This window comes from Zonotrichia albicollis, chromosome 1 (genome assembly GCF_047830755.1).
Source record: "Zonotrichia albicollis isolate bZonAlb1 chromosome 1, bZonAlb1.hap1, whole genome shotgun sequence".
NCBI lineage: Eukaryota > Metazoa > Chordata > Aves > Passeriformes > Passerellidae > Zonotrichia > Zonotrichia albicollis.
The window spans coordinates 104,111,312-104,124,614 of NC_133819.1; the positions used below are offsets into that span (position 1 = coordinate 104,111,312).

Sequence of the window (13,303 nt, forward strand, 5' to 3'; positions counted from 1 at the left end):
CTGAGCTGCACATGCATCAGGCACTGGGAGAGCCCCCCTGCAGGACACTGGGACTCACACGGTGCTCCAGCAGAAACCAGAATGACACAAGAGTTGACTGTGACATCTAGAACAGGAAAAGCCTGTAAGAGTACGGGGAAATCGGGATATCAAATTTGGCAGAAGGATGTTCCTGCCCTCTAAGTCATGGGGAAAAGTGAAATGGTAAAAATTTAAACAGACATATTTGAACTTAATGCAATATCTCAGTACATAGATCTACTGGTGAGAAAAGTACATCTGCGGCTTCCATGTTCTAACATGAATACATGTATATTGAGAAGTGTTTTTAAAATCTGTTACACATGAGAAGCACAGAACTGTGATCAATTGCCTGCAATTATCACAAATATTTGATGTTATTAGCTGCTGCAACATTATGACTTGGATAATTACCTGCACCTGCTTTCTCATTAAATGACTGTGTACATCATTACATTTTCAATGAGGTCCAGACAGCTTTTTTTTTTTTTTTTAATTTTTTTTTTTGCTACTGAAAAGCAGTTGATTGGAAATGTGACTTCAAGAGAGAAAAAGCATTATGTCAGCTGGTGAGGGAAATAAGTATATTGCTTTAACACTGAGAAAAAAAGTACTGAGCTCTTTAATTCAGTTCATGAAGTTCAGGTAATTGCTTCTTCCCTGGCTCTTGCGTTCTGCAAATGACTATAAAGGATTAAGACTTTGTCTGAAATTCTAGGAAATCAAATAGCTTCAGATAGCAGAAGACTTACATATAAAATAAAAACCAATCCATACATTCTGCACTAACCAATCTCTGCTGCCACATTTCCCACATGACAAACACCCACATGAATTTCCTCAGCTTGGGAGCAGAAGTGTAGACATCTGGGAGCACTTGAAGCCACATGCAGCATTTACCCCCCTCTGCCTCAATCAGTGACCTTTTGGCCCCTCCTATTAGTCACAACCAGACCCGCTAACAACACACTATCAGTCTCAATGCCTGCCAACAAATTAAGTGCTGCCAAAGGGTACGAAAAATCTCCCATAAATCTAATTGAAACAAGAAATTCTTCTTACATTTCTGAAAAAAAAAACCTTAAAAAAATATTCCCTAAAAATCTGTAACTGTAATTTACTGTCCTAAAGAGGAATCATGGAGTCTCTAGCTCACTGGCATTTTCACTATGCCTATGACTATGATCTTGTCATATAGAACAACTGTTTTAAAAGATAAACTGCTAACTCGAATAACAACTGACTTAGGCCCTCAAATGGAGGCTGTCACGTTCCACACTTTAAAGCCTGCAGATGCAAGGAAAGGTTTTGATCCACTCTTTATTAGTTTCTAAAGGGCAGGATGGATGAGAAGAAATCTAACAGGATAAGCATGAGACTGAAAGAAAAGCCCTGAAGACTGCAAGAAATTAAGAGGCTTTTTTTCCAGTAGATTAATTACTAACCAAGAAAAAGCTTATTTAGGACTATTCTGATTATTCTGCTTTCTCTTGATCTTGCAATGCAGTGAGTGCAGCTCCTACAGGAGCATCTTCAGACTTGTTGTTTATTCATGGGCTTTTTACTGACCACAGCTTTGCTCGAACTGGTAAAGTATTTTCATTCCTCAACAGAAGAAAATAGCCAGGCAAACAAGTACAAAAATTGTATTGGTACTTTACACAAGTCTGCTAAAACTGGAGCATAAACTGCAGTGGTTTTAGTAAGACACCATGGCAGAGTGCAGTAACATGCCCTCAGCACAGAGTCCCTGGGGAACCCTAGACTGAAGGATGTGCTATTTGGTTTATATTAGCACAGCCTCAAACTACCGAGGTTAAAGTGTCCTGAGGTTCATCTACATGTCTTGGGTATATCCCCAGGAAAGAGAATTCTCCACGAGGTCTTCTTCGAACCAAGAGCCCTTACCAGAAGTAACCTCATTCTTCTTTTCCAGACAATATTCCACTTCAAAAATGCCAGTTCACCACACCCCAAGGTATTCTAAAAAAGTATGTTTTTACAGGCTTTACAACATGAGCACTTAGTCTCTCTCCTGTTGGGATTCTCTTACTTTAAATTCCTCTCTCCTGCTGGAATACTCCTACTTCATCTGAATGAACTCATCATGAGGAGTCCAGGAAGGAAAAACAAACACACAAACAAAACCCCAGTTATTCAGAGTACTTGTATTTCAAATTTAGCAGGGAAATCTAAAACTAGATTCTGATGCACTTAACCAGCAGGATAGTGTCTGGCACTATGGGTGGAAGACAGGGAGGGAGACTGGGTTTCTGATGTGTAACAAAAAAGAACTTTCTTATCTCCAAAGTTTTTGCTGTCAAGAAATCTATTTCAAACCCAGCTCCAGTGTGTAGCTTATTATGTTAGCTGCTTCTCAGCATATATGATGGCAGATGTTAGATATAACCTCAGCAGGAAACATGTAATCACAGCAAGGTAAATGAATTAGGTTAGAGGGCTTGCTTAGCACTCTGTGGCCCTACATGGTGCTACTCAGAATTACCCTCAGCAGTCAACTTTATCTTCCAGGTTGCTTTGAGAATACTCTGGTTTAATGAGAAGTGACTTCCCAGATCTTTCAAGTAGTTTCTGTCTTCTACAGAAGAGGAGAGTTCCTCAAACATTAAAAATGCTATAATTTATTATATCATCCTTTTTCAGTCAAACATCTTGAACAAATCTTTATCAGGTAACTGGTGCTTTTAATAGCTTTTAATATAGTGTCTCCCACTTACTTCCGTGACTTGGAGTATGTTCTGCAATTTTGCACTCAAATATGAGATGGCTGACAGAATGCATAAGAAAACAGGAAAACTGCTGTCCTGAAGTTACAGATATGAACACTGCAGAAAGCATGTTACTTCAAATGAAAATCTGCAAATCAGACATCTACGTTAAGCATTATTACTTCATAAATCACACTGTTCATATTCAAAATAATTTGCTCTAAAATGTGCAAACTAGAAGTCATATATGAGAATATATACAACACAGGGTGAAGTATAACACTAGCATTAATTTTCTGAAAGCTTAGGCATGCAGGCAAAATACACTTTAATAATTTGCCTACTTCACCTACTAAGCAACCTAGGAACATTGTCCATCAGTGATTCAGAAAGAGGGATTTTGATGCTGATTAATATACTTCTCCTGCAAGAATGATAGATGCTCAATATTTGAAACCCAGAATTTGTGCCAGGTGCTGAAGTCAGATAAGTCAGGTCAGAAGTTACAAAAATGATCCATACAATAAGCAATACCTCAGACATGGCTGGTGGCATCTTTCTTGTTGTTGAGCAGACCTGTTAAGCACACCACTCAGTAAGTTTTTAGGTGAGTTTTTGAAGAAGCCAACCCCTCCAGTGCTGGCACGGTAGCCATGGCAGCACAGAGCTGCCCTGGCTCCCTGCTCAGGTGGTTTGCTCTGTGTGACCTCCATGTTGCTCTGTATTAGCAGCAACTGGTGTTAACTTGCACAGTTAATTGGAAGCTGGAGCTGCTTGCCAAAAGGCATGTCCTTAATGGCTGCAGCTATTACCTGGGTGTGCAATGAAATAACATGCTGCTGTTCCAGGTCTAGAAAATTCTATGAAAAAATTTAACTTTAACACAGTGAGCAAGCTGCAACTCCCACACCTTGATAGTACTTTATATTATCCCTAGATAGCATTCAAATGAATTAAAAATGCAGCTATTTAAAGTAATATGGAGGAAATGGGACTAAGTAAGAAATGTATTTCATTTTTTTCAATATGAATGCAAACAGAAGTATCCCTGCTAATATACAACAAAAATCCAATTCAGTGCTAAAATGCGCTTAATGATAAAGTACAATATCAAAGAAAGATAATTTTACATGATAAAACATTGCAGTTGACTTGAACTCACACTTGCAGACTGATCACTTTATCTGTCTTTTAAAATGGATCACAACTCTTCTATGCACAATTAAACAACAATGTACATTTTTCACACAACTACTTCACATTCCATAATAATAAACACTCCTCTGAATCACTGCCTTGTTTATAGAATATCTGCTAGCTCTGCATGTCTGGTTACTAGGTATCAAAAGGCCATTTTAAACAATAATATAAGCATTATAAGCATTTTCTGCAGACACTGCATTGGCATTAAGCAATAGTACATATTCAGAATACAAATAGACATAGTGGGCCATTCAAAATATCACATATAGCCATGAAAATCATGTTATCACCTCAAATAGCACAAACAGAATTCTCATCCTGGCTTTGACCAGCACTGTATTAAACACAGAAAGCTTCATTACAGGAAGCATCTTTTCAACACAGTGAATGGCAGCCTGTGAAGATTTGATTTATATTTGGGTTTGAACTGTTTTAAAATGAATGAAAGGCTGATGCCAGTGACTTGTTGCAAATGCAGTGACATCCCCTCAGAGACATCAAACCAACCACTGCATCAAATAAAAATGATACTACTGTCCTTTAGAAATCAGCTGGAACTGGGACACACCACAGAAAGATTCTACACAACTGAAAACAGTGATTCATAAAAAAATACATGGACACAAACAGAAATTATATCCAGTAAATGACAAATCACAGAAGACTCCTGACAGTATTTCTATTCCTCAGAGTATAATCCTAATAGCATCACTGTCAGTGATGACTTACTGTAGCAGTATCTGAACTAACAATGCACTCAAGCATCACAAAAAAACCCCCAAACAACCTCTTTCCTTGAGACACAGTCCTTCAGGAACATCCTGCTCCAGGGACCCCACAGGTCCTGCGATAAAATTTGCCCCTGTGTGGACTCCTCTGCAAGGGCTGCAGCTTCATTCAGGAAATCCCCACATTTTCCTGGTGTGGGCTGCAGGTGGATCTCTGCTCCACCACGGACCCCCGTGGGCTGCAGGGGCACAGCCGCCTCACCGTGGGCTGCAGGGGAATCTCAGCTCCACTGCCTGGAGCAGCTCCTCCTTTGGCACTGATCAGGATGTCTGCAGGGCTGTTTCTCTCACATACTCTCACTTCTCTCTCTGACAGCTGCTGCCCAGTGGCTTCCACCCTTTCCTAAACATTCTATCCCAGAGGTGCACCAGGAGCTCAGCTGTGCCCAGTGCTGGGTCCAGCAGCTGTGCCCAGATGTGTCCAACACGGGCCATTCCCTGACCTCCTCTCACAGAGCCCGCTCCTGCAGCTCACACCTTGCCAACAGAGTAATCTACTGTTTGGGCATATTCTTCTGAAGACATTTTTATTGGGCTACAACTAGAGGGCTCACAGTTGGCTGTAATTGTAGATCTGTATTTCATAAACACATTAATATGAAACTGCTGTAACTGTTCCACAGGATAATGCGAGATGGCATTAATAATGACTAAGTGTTTCTGTAATTACAGCTGTGAACACTATTTTAAGCATACATTCTTGGAACAGAAAGACAAGGAGAAGACCGGCTGAGAAATGGGAAGAGCTGCTCTTCCAAACAGCATTTACTCTGTCTGATTCACAGGACACTTAAAACAAAAGAGCAGTGGATTAACAACATGCATTTAATTCATTCAAATATATACAGAAATTCATACATCTCCTTACTTTTTTGGTCTTTTAAACACAATTTCAGATTAATACTGACTCATTAAAAGCCACACTCATATTTATCAAAGAAATGAGAACACTAGCACCCTACTAACTGTAGCGGTATCTTCCTATTTCTGTGCTACTGCAACAATCCAGGAGAGGTTGAAGCCCACCGTAAGAAACACTCTTGGGATTTTTTCATTATTACCTTTGATACAGTTTAGTAGTTTTCATCTAAAACAAGATCTCAAATATTCAAAAACATGTAAACTGTGTGTACATTAAAGTGTGCACACATATGCATAAATATTAGATGACATTTCTCTGTCCCACTGAAATAACATATCAAGCCAAAGTATTTATCTATCTGAAGTGCAGCTATGCTCTCAGCACTCTCATGTGGATTAAAAGAAATCAAACCCCGTAACTTGTGTGCTTCCCCCTGACTGCCACGAAATTATAAAAAAATTATGTATCGACATCAGCTCACTCACTGGAGCATGCTGCCTGAAATTAGAAATGTTATGTGCATTAATTTTTTCTTCTGACAAGGGAGTACAGAACTGAGAGTTCTTGTCTCAGTCTAGTATTACAACATTGTTGCATAAAGCATTTTGCTTTCAAGCCAAGAATTCCCCACAAACCATTAATTTAAGATGTTCTATTCATTATCATCTGAAGTTATTTCTTCCTAAATATGTAGCTCAGAAACTGCTGACAAACTACTTGAAATCATTTTTTAAGTGTATCACATACACTCTGGCTAAGGCTAACTGAAAACTAATTAAAATCATTAAGATGATGATTTGAACAAGAACAAGAAGAAACTGTCTAGATGAAATTATGAGGAAAAATTACATACCACTTGACTAAATCGTGCCGTTAGACACAGTGCTTTTCATTTGCAAAAAATGTGCATTTCTTTCCCTCTCAAAGGGGTTTTTGACCTTTTAAGGCACCAATATCCTCAACCCTCCTCAGACTAACTCGTTCGTCTTCTGACCCAATGCTCCAAAAGAATATTTCTCTTCCTTTATGGGCAGAAATAAAACTCCCTAAACTGTAAATAGAATTTGTTACCAAATTAAATAGATTTTTATTAGATCATCAGAACATTATTTCAGACTTCTGTTAAAAAAGCAAGAAGACAAATAAAAAACAAGTTGTATGACATCTGATAAATAAAATGACAAGTATCATTTTCCTTCTATAAACATGCCAGTCCCTAGTCTAGAATCCTGCTACTGAGAAAAAAAAACAAAAAAATCTTCAAGCCTGTGGTCATCAGAGAATAGAACATAGATTCAAATCTCTTCTATCTGCCAAGAAGACTGAACATCACATACCAGCAATTGCTTTCACAAATCCAAGTGAGGAGAGTAATGAATGAAATCTGGAATAGGAAGAGAATTCCAGTGGTGTAACTGAAAAAAAGAATGCATATCTTGTACCACGAGCCAAGATGGCTGATAAACTATGTCTGTTGTCTCCAACTTGAGCAACAGTATCAAGCACTAATGAAATAGTCCAGAAAATGTTTAGCAGCATATGCCAAGACCACTGGGTGAACGCCAGTTTAAAAAGGAATTTGAAAGAACATCCTTTATCTAGGTTGATGAACTCAATCTAGCATGATGATCCAAATGCCAGAACTTAGATAAACTGAACATCTGTCTTGAATTTGGGAGTCCTGCATTTGCCAGAGGATACAAAGTGTAAAAGGTACTTCAGCCATGAACCTTAGAAAAGATGTCATCCACAATTCAGGGCGACACTGGAAAATCTAGAGTGAAGAACACTGAAAGCCTTTTTTTTACAAGTGAATGATATCTAAGCCTGATTGTGCATATCATACATCAGCACATTTATTGCTACACTAAGGATGAGTGCCTATACTCAGGTTTTGTTTATACTGTCACTTCTAAAGATTCACTTGTCTATTTCCTAACTCCCTTACTCAAAAATGAGGGAGGAACACTTTCTTGAGAACAACAGCTTTGGAAAAGATTTTATATAAACACATTTATATAAAATAAGTACATTATGGGTCCTTTAAAGACCTCACTGAAAGGGATGTGAAATACTGGGACATTCATTCTGCAATGCTTTTAAGTGTTATGGATATATTTATACTGAGTTATGAGACTAATTCAGAAGAAATTCCACAATGCTACAACCAGTGATTTTATCTAGTGGTCTTTTGGTTTTGCAAAAAAGGTGAAAATAGCCACTTGAGGCTCAGTCTATAAAAGGCAAAGCAGATACTGAGCTGGGCTGCAGGCAATCATATCCCATGAAATGGAGATCAGTATATGGGGGGAAGTCTTAACATGCCTAGCTAAAAACTAGAGAAAAGAACACCTGGTTAATTTTAGGCTAGTGAACAGTTTAAAACCAGTGGGCAAGTTTTACATATTTCTGTGGGTGAAGTACTAAGGCAATGACTCTTATTACTAGAGTGAGTTTGTAGTTCAGCAGAATGCACAGGTGACTGCTACAGAACAAGGTCCAACTCCATGCAGTGCAAAAAATACATTAAATAAGAGTATCACAACTATCTTTTAAAATCAGTGAGCATAATATTGAGATCTTTGTTTTGGGATACCTTTGCTTTTTCACTCACCTCTTCTTCTCTCTCGATCTTTTTATAAGATATTTTGATTATTATATCTTTCAATGAAAATACCTAAGTCGGTCTTCCTTTTCTCTCTTACTAAGTCCTGTCTGCATGTTTCTAGTACTACTTCAGATTCATTTTCATGTCACCCTTCTGTTTTCTTTTGGCCTTCCCCAACAACACCAAGTTTCTATTTCTTCTTTCAAACCTTTATACTCCCCACACAACAAAGCCAAACCTTTGACTTGCAAAATATCCCTCACAGAAATCACCTGGAAAATCTGAGTATTCCACTTAACCAGACTCAGACTAAGCAGCATTTTAAGAACAGTACTGCTAATAAACACTGGACAAACACATAATTGAAGAGAAAAAAAGCAAAATAAGAGACAAACCCGATGGCATCCCTTGACCCGAGGACGGCTTCACCGGCGCGTTCACCTGATCCCAGTTGAGATCATCATCATCCGACTGGCTGTAGCCACAGGAACTCAGAGGCTCATCAAAAGTGCAGCACCCTTTAAAGAAACACAAAGGTAAAAATTAAGGCAGGCAGGTAACAGACTATGAATCTCCAATTAACAACTGCAACTTCACTCAATGCAGGCTGTGACATTTTTAAAGATCTTTTAATACAAATTATTTCTATTTACTAATCTTCATTTTCTGAGAGGGCATAAAATTTCTTCTCATGAAAACAAAATCCTAAGGTTAAAAAAGAGCAAATTTAGAACTGCAGACAAAGTTTCTCTTATGATCCAATCACCAGGTATCAAAAACAAAATAGCAAAGTAGTAGCAGTAAAAATCAGAATATTAAAAGACTGCAGGATTAACATTCTTCAGGGAAAAAAAATACTCCATGCCCAAGGCCCTACACTTTAGAAGAAAACTCTAAGGGTGGGAACACCAGCTTTCATTCCTCTATCTTGGTTTCCAAGTAAGGGAAAACCCAGGAGCTCCCAGGTGTGCTGCACTGTGAACAGGTACCAGCACGGCTTCTTGTGGGATCGGAGCCTCTGGCACAACACAGCACATCTACCTCAAAATGTCAGTCTATGCTCAGTCTCACAATCTCTGAAAGAAAACAGTATTATTTACTCTTTTTTTCTCACTCTCTTCTAAGTAAATTAGAAATCAGTAACAGAGTATAAAAGATCACACTCCCTCAAGGTGAGGTATAGGGAAAAAATTAATGTCCCAAATATAGAAGAATGGAGTTTAACATTATCCACAAGAAAATGGAAAAGCTTTACTTTTTTTCCTGTGGTACAGAGGAAACTTCAGGTTTTTTATACTGTTATCATCTAACAGGAGACTAACACAGGGTTACAAAATTCTGTTTTATTTGATGTTTCACTCCAGTGAAGAATGACATCTTTCCTATTTTGGAAAATAAATATCACTCTAGTCAGAGATATTTCTGTCCATATTAAAGGAAATTCTCCAGCTGTTCAAACAAAACTAAACTTTAGGGCTATTCATCATCTTTGCTATCTGTCCAAAGGCACAGTAGGCTTAGCCTTGCCAAGTCGTATTAAAACAGGAAACAGACAAAAGCTAGCTTAAAAATTACTTTTAAAATCTGAATTTTCCTAAAGCACTATTAATGGCATTACAGAATACCATATTGTCCCATTTTCACTAGGATGGAATTAATTTCTTCCCAGGGCTTAAAACCATGACACTTATTAAAAAGTAGAAGACAAAATTCCATTACACCTGACAAATACCACCCAACTAAAGCCCAGCCTTCTTAATAATTAGTGCAAGTGTATATTTGAGATTCATAGCAAGAACTTTGCAAGCATATAATCTTCAGCAGGAATTTTTTATATGCAATCACTGAGAAACTTAATTTTTTTCTTCTCTTTATCATGAGACTATTACATTGGCCATTACAGACATACCATGTTTGCCCTGCCCTCAAATACATGACATCCTGTACTAGAACTAGACTCTGTTCTAAAATATCCTTCTATAAAAAGTCTCCAGCACAATTAAGTGTATGAGAGGAATCAATGCATCTGGAAACTGCTTTTTTCTGTACAAATTTAAGTGCAAAAGATTAAATTAGATAATCCAATGGGAACAGAAAACCCATTAAAAAACTCACAACTCCACATTCCAACATTTTGCCTCAATGTTAACAAGAGATATAAACTCTCTCTCTCTCTCTCCTGAAGTCAAAAAAATTCAGAAATACATGAGATTTTTTATAGAGTATATTAAATAACATCTGCAACATTTCCAGAGGGAATGCTTAGAAATTTAGGCAGTCATTTACACATTTTTTCTAGTACTTGAATTACTTGCATAAATATTACTTCAAACTTCATAAAATATACCACAAGCTAAGTTTCAGACATACAAGCTGAGCACCAACTTTAACAGATATATTCGTTTATTTTTATGAAAATAAAAAAGAAAAGTAGTTTCCTTGCCAAAGTACTGCTAATGATAATAGGACATAAACACCAAATTGTGCAGTCTGTAGTCAAGTTTGGCAAAAAATATATACCCAAATGGAAGTTGGCATGAATCAGGGTTTACAATTCAAACCAGGACCAACGAATATATGCAATAGCTCCCACACATCATTACATCAAACATATCTCGTGATAAGAGGACAAAATAGTATAAAGTGTTTTTTTCCTCAAATCCAGAAACTCAGCCAAGCAACGCAAAATATCCAATACTGGGGAAAAGGCAAGATTTGTGATTACAGATGGTTAATAAAGCTTTTTACCATTCTCATGAATTAGGAAGATGTTAGAAATGTGGAAAATAGAATGACATTTCTATTTGTCTAGACCATTTGCCTCTCAACATAGGATCCTTTCTCACTGCTTTTTCTTCTTCATTTCTCTTGCAAGTCAATTGCTAAATCACACTCTCAGTATTTCTTTTTCCATCTTTGCCATTTACATCCTTTGTTGTATTGCAATTACTATAACTTCATCAAAATGGGTATCAAATCTTCATGTCTGCTACAGGAAGAGTTTTAAAGAAACTTCTGAACTCCTTCGATTCCTAAGTGCCTTCCACCCCCAACCAAAAAAGGAAGTTCACAAGTATCATTAGGTGTAATCAAGCTCTACAGTCACCTATCCAGAGAACTGACCAGCATGCATTAGATCTTTAATAGCACAGATGTCAAGCCATGTTTCTTTCCACAGTGAGACACTGAGGATAAAGATGAATACTAATAAAGGCTTTGCACAGCCACGAGTTTTTGCGAAGTCTTTTGCAGATTAAAATAGCATACATGGCATATATAGGTGCTGGACATAAAGGCAAGCTTGTAACACAGAACATCTTAGTAGAAGAAAACAAACAACAAAAAACCAGCTAAGCCAAATCAGCCAAAAAAACAATTACTGTAAATTAAGACCCATCAAAGATCCTAGTGACTTACAACCAACTCCTGGAAGCTCTGCCCCTTACATTTGACCATACTACAAGTTCTTTAGAAATGGGTCATTAACTTTTGAGAAACACCCACATTTGCCTCTGCTGAAGTCCTCCTGGCTGCAACTGCACTGCTTTGTCTGTTTTCTAGTCGTGCTTCTTGCTGTACAAGGTTTCCAGCTCTTGAAATGGACCCATGGTATTAACAAGGACTGGTAAAATCTGAGCAATTATCAGGTCTTTAGTGTCTCATCACTGAGCTGTTTTGAAACACAAACCACTGCCAAGACAGGCCACAGTTTATAATTCACTAGCTCACTTGAGAAATCTGCTCAGTTTTTGCTACTAGAATTGATAATAATAGTCAAAATACATACTGGCTGTTACACAGTTTAATCAAGCAAAGCAATTTCCCTGCCTGTTATACTGACATCACAGTTTGGATGGCCAAACTGTATTTTAAAGGATGAACTCTATGATGACTAAAATATTTATAAGTAAAACAGAAGATACATATCCCATTAAGATTCTTTGGCTTGTGCTGCATTTTACAGATATTTTTGGATTCCCAAGAGGAACTGAATTGACAAATGCACAAGATGCAACACAGTCTATTACAGCCTATGGTTCTTTCAACTGCAATTATCCATTTAACCATCATGAACCCACTTCAATATAACTATGCCATTGTCTGAATGTGGTCCTTTTTGAATGGTTCCATTTTAGCTGGCTAAATTACTTCAGATCTTGAAAATTTTATGAGCTTAAACAAGGAATATAATTTAAGATGAAAGCAACCAATTAAAGTAAAAGGGATAAAGAATGCACTATATTTTTCCTAATTTGAATAAATCTTTATTCAAACTAGTTTGTGTTTTACAGACTCTTGACATCTGTTAGGAAGCATTCTCAAAGAATACCTCAGCAAACAGTAGGATACTGCAAATCCTTTAAGTGACAAAAAGTAACATAGGAAAAAAATCTCAAATTAAGCTGGGCACTGCTTTATTTCTGTTGATTTGATATACTTCAGGAATCTCAGATCAATATGTACTTTCCATCAAAAATTTGCTGCCAAGTGTACAAGTGCTAAAATTAGTAAAATTCTTATGAGTGTCAGTGCTAGCACAAGAAGAGAACATAAGTGCATACCAGAACTGATGCAATGGCCCTGCTTTGGGGTAAAATCAATTTTTTCTTTGCAGCAAAGCCCTGAGGCTTCTGATCTGCCATAGTACCATGAATTCTGCTGCAGAATACATGCACCCAGAAGATAAGTTTACTGAATACCCCCTTTTCCTAGTATTCTCCTTCATCTCATTTAAAAAGTATTCTGAATTCTGCTGTCTGTGTTATTTTTGGTTTCATACTGGAAATGGGGTAATGATGATTAACTCTTAAATGCAATGTAGCTATACTTTGAAATAAAAATTAAAATGCTGATATCTGATCTGAAAGCTGGGATGCCAACATCACATTTACTATCAGAAGCCTTGGATATTGCACGGAAAGATTAACCTATTATTAGGTAATTTATCTTCCCTTTCTGTCTACAACAAAGAAGCAGCCTCTGCCCAAACCAGCACACAGCGCTCCTCAGCCAACTGCATTTCCTCCTATCCTCATAACCATGCCTGCACCCAAGAGCAATGGACCAAGCGCATCACCAGGACAACATAAAA

General features: G+C 37.5%; 1 protein-coding gene across 11 annotated transcripts in view; it reads right to left on the bottom strand.

The window, feature by feature from the left end:
• The window catches only part of PTPRM (protein tyrosine phosphatase receptor type M), a 443,069-nt gene that overhangs the window by 333,088 nt on the left and 96,678 nt on the right, over positions 1 to 13,303 (bottom strand). For all 11 annotated transcript variants that reach the window (XM_074548727.1, XM_074548743.1, XM_074548708.1 and 8 more), the window contains exon 2: positions 8,607 to 8,729. In XM_074548727.1, the coding sequence (XP_074404828.1) occupies positions 8,607 to 8,729 (123 nt within the window). The remainder of the gene's footprint in view (positions 1 to 8,606; positions 8,730 to 13,303) is intronic.